The 11730-nt window shown below is 35.0% G+C and overlaps 1 protein-coding gene across 9 annotated transcripts in view; it reads right to left on the reverse strand.

The window, feature by feature from the left end:
* Positions 1-1605: 1605 nt before the first annotated feature.
* ey (eyeless) overlaps positions 1606-11730 on the reverse strand; it is a 405615-nt gene continuing 395490 nt past the window's right edge. For 7 of the 9 annotated variants that reach the window (XM_017632823.1, XM_017632838.1, XM_017632778.1 and 4 more), the window contains 4 exons: positions 5354-5527; positions 5036-5278; positions 4436-4973; positions 3595-4309 (listed from right to left, as the gene is read on the reverse strand). In XM_017632823.1, coding sequence (XP_017488312.1) covers positions 3595-4309; positions 4436-4973; positions 5036-5278; positions 5354-5527 — 1670 coding nt within the window. Of the gene's footprint in view, positions 4310-4435; positions 4974-5035; positions 5279-5353; positions 5528-11730 lie in introns of all 9 variants that reach the window. The other 2 variants (XM_017632808.1, XM_017632816.1) reach the window with 2 other exon arrangements.

Raw genomic sequence — 11730 nt, forward strand, 5'->3', positions numbered from 1 at the left:
ATAACTACTGTGGATGGCACAACTGGTGTGGATTTCCACAATATATTTGTATAAGTCGAACGAATTTGTATGAAAAATTAGAATTAGCCGCGGGCTTTATTTTCTTTTGTCGGTGAACCTTGTTTCCATTTCGAAAGGGAAATAATGCCCGTGGGCTTTATTCAATTTTTTAGGACATACAAGTCCGCGGGCCTTATTTCACTGCACCACAATTTGCAGCACTTAGTAAATTTACTCATAGCTTGCTAATTTGAAACTCTGTACTTGGCTTCACGCCACTGTATATTATGGCAACTTTAAATATCAAGCAAATAATTCCAGCAATTATACGACTCAGCGATGAAGATTTCGATGTTTTTCGTCGAAGAAAAGAAATGTTTACAAACAACAACATAAAGACCGATTTGTTTTTTTTTTTAGTTTAACTTCAAAAGCATATTTCCTGGGATTCAAAAATTTTAACCCAAAGGTTAGTCGCTACAGGAAGCATTGGTGTTATGGAAGAGATTAAAAATAAAATATCTCAAATGAAGAATAAGGAATATTTAAAAATATTAAATTCAGTTTGGAAAAGAAATGAAGTACGTATTATGTAATATAAACCAAGAATAGTAAAAAAATGACAGCTACATCGATGCATTAAATTAATTTTAAACTCTGTCCAATCACATCAGTGGACGTCGAAAGGTCGTCTTCCGTCTATTCAACGCTCTTAAACGACCAGTGCCGTGGGACTATTCTCAAACAAGTTAGCGACGAATATCATATCGCTATCTCAACGTTGTACAATTCATAACATATGTACGTCGGCCACTTGCGATAGCGATCCGAAAGTTGTCGCTAACCCGTTTGAGAATAGGTCTTTGTTATTTCGAATATTAAGCAGAACTTGATTGTCCATTGTAATTTTGCAATTTCCGTAAATTTTTCTTCATTGAATTAGCTTCAATGCAAAAATATTAATGCAATGGCGATTGCATTGATAACGATAAGATTGAGGTTGTAGACGATATTGAAGGGTTTTGGGGGAAATTAGTAAAAAACGATTGTATTGAACGAAACTTTATATAATCAATCAGCTTTATTTCTATAATTTGTTTTGCTTGCCCCATAACTCCGCCGCTGCAGAGCGCATATTTTCTGATCTCAACAACAAATAAATCAAATCTCTAGAAACACTAGAAAACATAATGTTTTCCAAATGTATTAAAAGCGAATATTAATGAAAGATGAAATGGTTTAGGTGTTATTTATACAAACTAAAAAGACAAAATCTGGAAGTGGATCCTTAAAACCAAAAAAGTGGATACTTTTGGATACCTTTTTGGCAAAATTTTGGATAATTTTTTTGGGAGGCTGTGGTAACAGTGTTCACCACATCCAATTCACTAACACAAAATAAAAGACTGCGGAGGGATAATTTCGTACATTTATAGTTGGAGAAGATTTGTACCAAGTTATTTTTGTGATACTTTCCTCCTCCATCTCATTCCATACTTACCTTTACATATCGTATGTCTCCGAAAAGTCCCCAACAGCCTCCCCTTTCTGAGAATACTTTTCTATGTTCTTTAATAGGTACTACAGTGATCGAAAAGCATTAAATATTGTGAGTTTTCTTTACTAAAAATACATAATGTTTAACAAATGTTTCGCTGGCAAATCACAAGAAATACTGTAAATACAGATACTTATGTATCTATATTTTTGAATACCCTTTGCGATATGTTTTAAACTACGCGTGCATTTTTAGATGGCCTAGAACTTACCAAATCGTAAACACCTTTTGTATGTAGGTGTATATAAATCTTATATTATGGTAAAACGAATATACATAGCTCTAAAAGTATTTACAAGTTCATACAATGAGTACAGTTTTATTTTCTACTTCTTAGTCGCACTCGAAACGAGATATGTACAAATGTAAATTCGATTTGAAGACTTGCATACATATATTAATTAATTCATTACAGAAAATTATTTTGGAACTTGATATATAATGCAATTTTATATGTACATTAATATGTATGTGTATTTTCTTTTCTTTAACAGTACTTTCGAGACTCCCCAACTTTTACGTTACTTATATATGTATATATAGATAGGAATCTATTTGTATGTATGTATAAAAGTATGCACATATGTACTTTATATGCTCATGTTATGCGATAATTAATAGCACGAATTCTGCACCATATTCATTTATGACCACATGAGTGTGTGATAGGTATTTTAATTGTATGCTTTTTCTTCTATGATTACATACCAGTAGAACGTCATTTGGAGCGTAATATAACAGAACGAATTGAAAAATATGCCCTGCCAGCAAATGGAACAGAATTTTCTTTCCGATCGCCACGATGTCACTTCGCCGTCAATAAGGAGTTAGTAGTAGCTCATTCTACAGAAATTACCTTCTTAACAGGTTCTCGAAAGATTTTTACTTTTAGAAAAATTTAAAATTAACAAAGCAAATTTTGGAACTTTTCTCAAGTAAAATAAAATTTTTTAATTTTTTTGGCATTTTGAGGTACAGGCATCATATGCGTTTAACAAATAATACATACGTTTAAATACGACTCCTAAAAAGATGTATGTTTTGATTTATTATGTTAATGCCATATTCGAATAACAAATAATACATAAGTACGTTTAAATACGACTCCTAAAAAGATGTATGATTTGATTTATTATGTTAATGCCTTTTTACCAGGATAGAATTACTTGAGTTTCCATCAACATATATATACATACATTTGTACCTACATACATAAATAATTCGTTTCACAAATGTGATTTTTTGATTTAAAAATATAACAACCACTTTTGAGATTGGTTCACAATTTATGTTATTGAATGCTAGTAAAAAATCACATGCAGAATGTGAATGTAGCAGAAGCGTTCTCAATTACAGATTGGCCGTAATTTAGCAGGGAAAAGTATGACATTTCGAGCAGTGAAAAAACTGGAACAAGGCGCTAAAATTGAACAGCCAAGTCCAGCACTCAAGGATGCGCTCTCAGGTGAGGAGAAAGTTTTTATATATAGAAATATAACAGTAGTAGTTGGAAGACGCCACCCTGCGGGGTTAGTTCTTCCAGGTTCTGCTGGGTTTGGAGTACAGTCGGTTACACTCACCGGAAGGCATATTGTTATTCGCGGACGAAGGACTGATGTCCGACCTAAACCTTTTCAAAAGGACCTTAGACCTGTTGTCTTTAGAGGAGTATGTAATGCAGTCCTTTTTGTTACATCCGTTGGAATTTATTTACTTTTGTGAATGTCCGGTATTGGTAAGCTTAAACCAAATCAGTAATATATTTACTAGATAATAATTATTATTACAAACAAATTTCGGATATGCCTCAAACGTTTTTAGTCTTTTTGATTTAATTTTAGTTTCAGTTGAGATCTCAATAAAGTAAAGTAAAAGTTTTTCACTGAAATATAATGACCAGGTTATTGAAAAAAACATTTTTTTTTGTAATTTGCTTATGCTAAACTTGTCTTAATCCATTGTAGCGGTACACGGGTTTGCTGCATGAATGTCAGACTGCTTGACCATTAGACATAATTGTCGCCGAAATGGAAAACTCAAACCCAGGGCGAGTAAAAGCATGAGGCAAAAAACTGCTGCTGCTTGCTTGGCTGGTTTTGTGAGCTTGTCGTTGTCCCTGACGTGGCGCTACCATTGTTACTGCACACCCCTGTCGCCACTGCCGTTGCTGCCGCGTAGCCATATCCCATTTGGGAATAGCTGTCAGTGGGACCCGAGGTTACACTCCCGTTTCCTCCGCTACCATTGTTGGGTGTGCTTAGCTGATGACACGGGCTGCAAGGTGAATTACGTGCGGACAGCGTCCGCGTATTGCCGATATTCATTGTCGTCGGCCGACTGCTGCAATTCAATGCTGTCAACGGACTCTCACTGGAAACTTGTGGCAACGAGGAAACGGTGGCGGAAGAGTGTGGCGGTAGTGCCGTTGGTGATTGCAAGCCTAATGTTTGGCCGTAAGTACCCAGACTGCCATCGTAGCCGCTGCATGGTGATTGAAGGTTAGAAAGGCTGCTGCCGGGCGTGCCAGGGCTAGCGACCATCGCATTACCACTGCCATGCGCTGCGTTCGATACCGGTAGGCTAAAGCCGCCTACCACGGCGTGGTGATGCGGAGGAGGCGGCAAAGGAGCGCGCAACGACATATGACACTGGTACAGGGATGGCGGGGTCAGATCACGTGGCTGGGACATCGGTGAGCCGGGAATTGATGTTATCGAGGGATGCGTGAAGGACGACATGGACGCCATAGAACTAGAACGAACATAAAAATAACAGGGATTGCGATTACCGTAAGTCGTATACATTTCAAAAAAATTCCGGGGGAAAACTATGGTTTAACTTATCACTGAATTTTGAAGCATCGGAACTAACACTCACCTGTAGGTTTCGCTCATAGACATAGTGGAGTGGTGGTGTATTGTTGGATACATTGATCCCATTGAGCCGCTGAAGCCGCTGTTCAAATTGAGTCGCGGCGATATCGATGGCACAATGGAACTAGCTAGGTGAGGATGAGTGGTGTGTGCGTGATGCGCCGCTGGATTATATGTGTGCACTGCGCCAATCGGTGCACATGTGCCATTGCCGGTCGCTCCCAGTCCCATCATTCCGGCGCAGTTCCGCCCGCCGCCGGATTGCCCACCTCCATTACTATGGCCCAGGTTCGCAACGCTTGTACCGCTGGCACTGCTGCTGGCCGATGAAGAGTGCTGCCCGCTGCCGAGATGTTCGGGAGTGCCGGCACCGCTGGCCGGTCCCCCGACTGTGGTTTGGGACTCCCCTGACGCCGCGGCTGCAGCACCTGCTACCGCGGACGCTGAGTTATTCGCTAATGGAGACGATGAAATAATGCTGTCGGGGTTCGGTGCCTCTGTCGTTGGCGTAGCATAGCCGAAATAATCAAAAAACATTCGTGCTTTTTACTTATTTAGCATACTTAGTTGCTTATACTCTAATACTGCTATTAATTATACTTACTTCCGGTGGGTACGAGGGTGGCGCCGCTGCCGCTGTTGGGACTGTCGGTGACGGAAGTTGCAGAAACGGTTGAACCGCCACCGGTGGAGTTGGGTGTCCTGCGCTGATTCCGCAATTTCTCCTCGCGTCGCCATTTTGCGCGCCGATTAGAAAACCAAACCTGTATCCGAGCCTCTGGCAGGCTTATTTTTCCAGCCAAGCGCTCACGTGCAAATACATCCGGATAATGAGTGCGTTCGAATTCTGTTAAAAATGTTAAGTAAAATAGTATTTTTAGAAGCTATTAGTTTTTGCCTTAGGAAATATATATCTCTCAACCTTTTTCTAGACTGTCGATTTGCTCGTTGGTGAAGGAGGTGCGATTCCTCTGCAGTTTACGTTTAAGTATCAGGCGGGCTTGGTCATCATCATTAGCGCCAATATTGGAAATACCTCCATTGGAATTCTCGCCTTCTCCCGACCCAGTCTCATCCGAGTGATGACCATCGAGCTCTACAAAGAAAAGGTAATAAAGAATTATACTTAACAGAACTCTGAAAAGAATGAGTTGTGTTACAGGAAAAAGGTATTAAATCCAAAAGCCGGAAAAGCGAACTCCTTAAATATTTTTTTTGTCGTGTATATTTATGTATAACTACATATATCTCGTGCACCTGGTTTTCTATGATTTAACCACTAAAATAATTGAATATGACTGTATCAAAGCTTTAAGCGACAAACACTCACGCATATTTGAAGTTGCCCGGAAAATCATAACTTTAGTTGAACGCAGTTAGTGGCCTATGAAATTGTCATATTTTAACCTTAACTTGATTTAAGCACTACATAAGCCTATATTTAAAAATCGCCAAAAAAGTTAGCCTGTGCAAATTTTTATATTATAAAATTTTAAATGACAAAAGTTAGATTGTGCGAATTCAGCTTTTCAAAACCACTAATACTTTTTGCACTTCTTGCTACTTTTCGACATCCATACGTTTTCGTAGTCATTAAAGCAAATTTTTAAATTAAAATAAAAGGAAACAAAATACAGAATACATATTCATGTTTAAAGCGGGTCATGTAAGAGCATTTTGAGACTTTTAGAATATTATTTCTGAAATCATTCCTATCTATGTGAGATCTACAATATACATATATATATCAATAGTATATATCAAAGGGAACTATTTTATATGTATACGCCAGTTTGGAGACATTCATCACAATGGCCATATCATGCACGGTGGCCTATTCTTTGGCGTTACCAATGTCAGCTTTCGCTATGAAATTAATATTTTGATGACAATATATATCTGTGCCGTTCAATTAAAGTAGCTTAAGTGAATTTAGAAGGTTTGGTTTGAACTAAAAAAATAATGAGTTTCTCTTGATTTTTTTTTTATATATATTTAAATTAAGCTTATATTAAAAGGGCATCTTGAACTACACCTATGGCTAGATAAACGTTAAAATATTATTTGGGAACCCAATGAAATGTTCCTTTAAAGGGAAAAGGACCTATCCCGACTTATGCTCCTTTAATTGAACGGCACAGGTACATATGATTGAATTGCTATGTAGTTCTATGACTGTCATCAAAATCCATTTTCTTTACATTCCATTACGTTATCAAAATACCCATTGCAGTTTGACTTAGACACTTTATGACATTCCACACATTATTATGTATATCTTTTTTGATATAAGTTCGGAATCAGAATACAATTAAGTTCTGAACTTAAAGTTTCCAACATATTTTCAAATATTTATTTTTGATGTAGAAATTCACCCAAATGAACTAGCAGCATTTCTGCATCAAAAACAAAATTTTGAAAAAATGTCACTTGCGTTTTTTTGGAGGGACGTATTTTTATTTTCGTACGGATTGAAAACTTAAAATTTTTGTATAGAAAACGATAGGAAAATTTCATAATTTTCTTTTCGTATTAAAAAAAGAATCTGTTCCCCATACTTTTTTAACTCTTCCATAAATTATGTAATTTTTTTTGAATACTTTGGTATGTTAAATTGAAATACATAGAAATTTTTATATTGATGAAGTGTATATTTTAGAATTTTTGGCATTTTGCTGGAAAAGCCAAAAGTTAATCAATTTAGAATTAAATTTTTCCTCAAAAACCCAAAGCATTACTTAAAAATACCCATAAAGAGACTAAGTAAATCAGCAAAACTTATGAAATGTCAAAGTTAACGCCATGAAAATTGAAAAGTTATTTTCTTCGCGTTAACGCTTGTTACTAGAGTTAACTGCGAAATTGCATACGTTTTTCTGATTTACATACTTAGTCTTTGTATGGGTATTTTTAACTAATAGTTTTGGGTTTTTAAGTAAACTTTCAACTTCATGCAAGTTATTAAATACTCTGAAGTATTCAATTGTTGTTGATGTGTTAGAAAAAAAACCAAACAGATTTTGTTAGTTTAACTAATCTAGATATTAAATTAATAACATAATTATTAGAAGGGGGAAAAAATTAAATTTCGCAGATCTGTGTAATTCTTTATGCTATCATATGATAAGAAATAGTTTCTCATAAGTAACTTATTTTGCAGTCAGGGACGACATTTTCCGAAATACTCATAAGCAGGGAACGGATTTTTAGGACCTAAAATCCTATAAATAGCGAAATAGGCAGGAAAAGGCACTAGAAGACGCAAAAAGGCAAAAGAAGGCACCAAAAGGACAAAAATCGAAAAATAATCAAAAATATATTTATTTTAGAAATATTTATTTTACAAGTAAAAAGAGAAAAACTATGAACTAGTTTCATTATTTGAAAAATTTGTACTTTGAATCAGAATAACTCAGTGAGAGGGGAGAGCAATATGTTTGCATGTATGTATTTTATAAAAAAAAATTGTATTGGTTCTTAAATAGTGGTAGGCCAGGGTGTCCAGATTGTTTAAAAAAAGCGCCATTTCTGAAAAAAAAGCCAAAAATCGTAATTTTTTTTAAATTAAATTAATGAAATCGACTTAACAAATCCTTTATTTTAAAAATTAGATCTTGTTATAATATAGTTAAAAAAACCGAATATAATATGTTCAGGGTAATAATAAATAACACAAATCACTTATATAATAGTTATGTAGACACAATTTTCTTTAAAAATACGCATACATTTTAAAAATATTTGTATCAACGCATTTTCCAATAGGACTGCACAATTATTAAATTTATTATAACTCATATTAGTTGATTAATCGCACAATACGCTTATAAGCGCTCGGCGCTATTTCCACAATTGCTTCAAAATCACCTATAGTATCTAAATCGTTTACATTTCTGTTGTCATATCGAGCCCTAACCGCGAAATTAACGTAAGCGACATATTTTTCGAAATTAGTTTTTTGATGTAGAATTGTTCCTAAACCCATAACAGGTCAACTGTTAAAAAAATTTACCGTCAATCATCATAGTCACAGAGATATACGACTTTCAATTTTATCGAAAATAACGTAAGTGACATGGAAGTTAGTAGTGACCTGTAAATACTGACTGACTGTAAATATATATTTTTATATAATAAGTCTAAAATAAATAACTTTTTTCAAAGTTTTTTGGGGAAATTCAATTAACGTAAGCGCCAAATTTTTGCCTAGTAGCCTGCCATGGTGACCTGTGTTGCCGCGCATAGTTTTTAGTGGTAGCCAAATTCCTTTAAAAAAAGGGCTAAAAAAGAGCAAAAAAAAAATCGTTGTGGCTAAAAATGGTAGCTAAAATTTTTTACTTACATATACATATATAAGTATATACGTTAACATTTTCAATAAGTAATGGTATATAAAAACAATGAACTCTGGAAAAAAAGCTAATATTTTATCCAACCAAAAACCTTTTTGTATAAAAGGGGAAATATACGACACCAGCTTGGAGGTTCCATCAAGTGTTGTACCAGGCTCGAAGCATATAACTTACCAGCATGCTGATACAATATTTATTTCTTTAAAAATGAGGTTGAGAAAAGGTCGAAATGATTAGAGCCGAAATTTCATAATTTTTCTAGCATTTTGTTAAGCATTGTTTTTTTTTTGTAATTCACAACTGCAATATCGTGAACGTAATCTTCCACAAACATGGCTTTGACTCATATAGGGCAAGAAATTTCCGCCAAAATACTTTTTACTTAGAAAATTGAGCTAATTTCACCACTCACGACACCAGTATGCCGGTACAATCAAACCACAAGAACATACACGGTCAATCGACTTGATGGGTCGTTTAACAAATTTGGCATATTAAGGGCCGTGAACTTATCTATTTTAAACTATAGTTAAATCGTTAACAGATAAGTTAACAGCCCCACACTTTTACAGTATGTATGTATGAAAGCGTAAAGAGCATACGATACATATATGTATATATATCAGTCTTTCTTAGTTAAAAAATTCATCTCTTACATGACTGCAAAAAAAAACAAATTAAGCATATACAACGTTTTCATGCCAAGTATGAATAAATTCTAAAAAGGGCTTAAAAAGGGCTAGGGGCAATTTTAAATTTATGTGGCCAAAATAAGTATGTGGTAGCTAAATTTAGCCACCAAAGGGCTAAAATGGCAACACTGATGGTGACAGCGAAATTAACGTAAGCAACAAATTCACTAATTTCGCCTACAAATTAAGTTAAATGAAGATAAAAATTAGTCTATGACTTGTACTGAACCGGGCTTAGACTATATTTAGAATTTCAAAGATATTTTCCAAACGGATTAAGAAGAAAACAAAAAAACGTCTCTCCTGTAAAATTTGCTTTTTGGCGGTTACGTTTTTTTCGCGGTTAGGGCTCGATATATAGAGCCGTGATAACATACTGTTTGATATTGGAAACGTTTTGCAGCAGAAACTATTAAGGTATCCACACACCTACGCGATTCTGTCGGTGCGAATCTGTTCAACAACGCCGACCAAAGTTTTAAATGAAGAACCACACACTTGTACGATTTTGCTGAAGCGATTTATTCGAACTTTCACAGTTCTTCTTTTGGTCGTGCCGAAATCGCAAACTGCCGCGTTTTGTGCAAAATTGAAAGTAAGAAAACAAAACATATTTGATGTAGAAAAGTTAAGAATTTTATTTTTGTTGAAAAACACTTTTTGTTTGTCTATAAATCGACAGTTTTTGTTGCAATAAAATCGCACAGATGTGTGCGTACTTGCGTTTTCGAAACAGAATCGCATAGGTGTGTGGATGCCTTTAGCCTTCATATAATATTTTATTCGAACTATTGAATTAAGGCTTGCCAACCTCGTCCTATTTCGAATCTTATTTTTTGTTGAAGAAATACATTACGGAAAAACGCGCTCAACAAAAGCATTTGAGTGCGGAGAGGATAATAATATGAAGGCTACTTTACTTATATTTCCAAACATTTTATTGCCTGTTGCGGTTTTCACTCCGTAAGCAATTAGCCAATTATCTTCAGAGTCGGATGGAATGCCGCTCTGAGAGAAGTTATTCCATGGGAAAGTTAAAAGATTTCAATATTCAGTTTCCGCTGCTTCTCTTTCCTTCGAATTCAAATAGTGGATTGGCAGGTCCCTGAAACTCGCACTCTTGTGATTCAGACACTTTTCTGGTGACAAAATCAAAGCTCTTTTAAAAGTATTTAATTGACTAGGTAATCGTTTCAAAATTTCTTCGATTAGGGTGATTAAAAATTTTTGACAGTATTTTAGTATGCTTGTTAAGTCAAGTTTATCACGCAGTTCATTAGCCTCTTCTGTAAAATTATCGTGAACAACTAAGTTTTGTTTATTTTGTCGATTTCTTAAATTTTCACGCGCAAATATCCAAAAAAAGAATCGCCAAATTGGCGCTAAATCGCCAAATATGGGCACTCTGGTAGGCACTGTGGCCAATGGTAGCCATAGGTTAGTACGTCTTTTCCATGTATGCACACAGAATTGTTCTTATTAAACTTTTATTGTATACAAATATTAAAATGTTATTTGGACAGAGCACATTTAAAATTTATTAGTGGTATTCACCAAAGTGAGCAAGTGGCCTGGCACTCTGGCAAAACAGCAGATGAGCTCAAGCAACGACTGTTGACAACAATTTGGTGAATACCACTATTGTAAACTGGTTTGAGATCGTTAATAAAAAAAATCATTCATTCAGTCATCAACATTTTGATCGATGTTGACTGTTTTTCTTCTGTTTATTTAATGTTTATTATTTTTTCATAAAAGCCTAGCTCATTATATAACTAACACATTTCCAACTTTGTGCAAAAATTCTGAAAAATCTGCAAAGTTTCAGCTAGATTTTCAAGTTTTTATTCAGATTTTTGTTTTTACATTTTTTGAGTATGCAGTTTGAAAACCCATTGAATTCCAGGGTAATAATGNAATGTTTATTATTTTTTCATAAAAGCCTAGCTCATTATATAACTAACACATTTCCAACTTTGTGCAAAAATTCTGAAAAATCTGCAAAGTTTCAGCTAGATTTTCAAGTTTTTATTCAGATTTTTGTTTTTACATTTTTTGAGTATGCAGTTTGAAAACCCATTGAATTCCAGGGTAATAATGTCCAGGCTTTAAGTTGTTAAAGAATCGCGTTGATTTTTAATATTTTTTTTCTTGTAGACATTTGGTTAGGTGGTTGGTTGTCGAAAATGCTAAATTACGTTCTGCTAAGAAGGAACATAGCAATATTTCAGCCTTTTTTGCGTTCATTACATTTT

Source organism: Rhagoletis zephyria, unplaced genomic scaffold (genome assembly GCF_001687245.7).
Source record: "Rhagoletis zephyria isolate East Lansing unplaced genomic scaffold, Rhagoletis_zephyria_1.1 Rzeph_scaffold_00100, whole genome shotgun sequence".
Lineage (NCBI taxonomy): Eukaryota > Metazoa > Arthropoda > Insecta > Diptera > Tephritidae > Rhagoletis > Rhagoletis zephyria.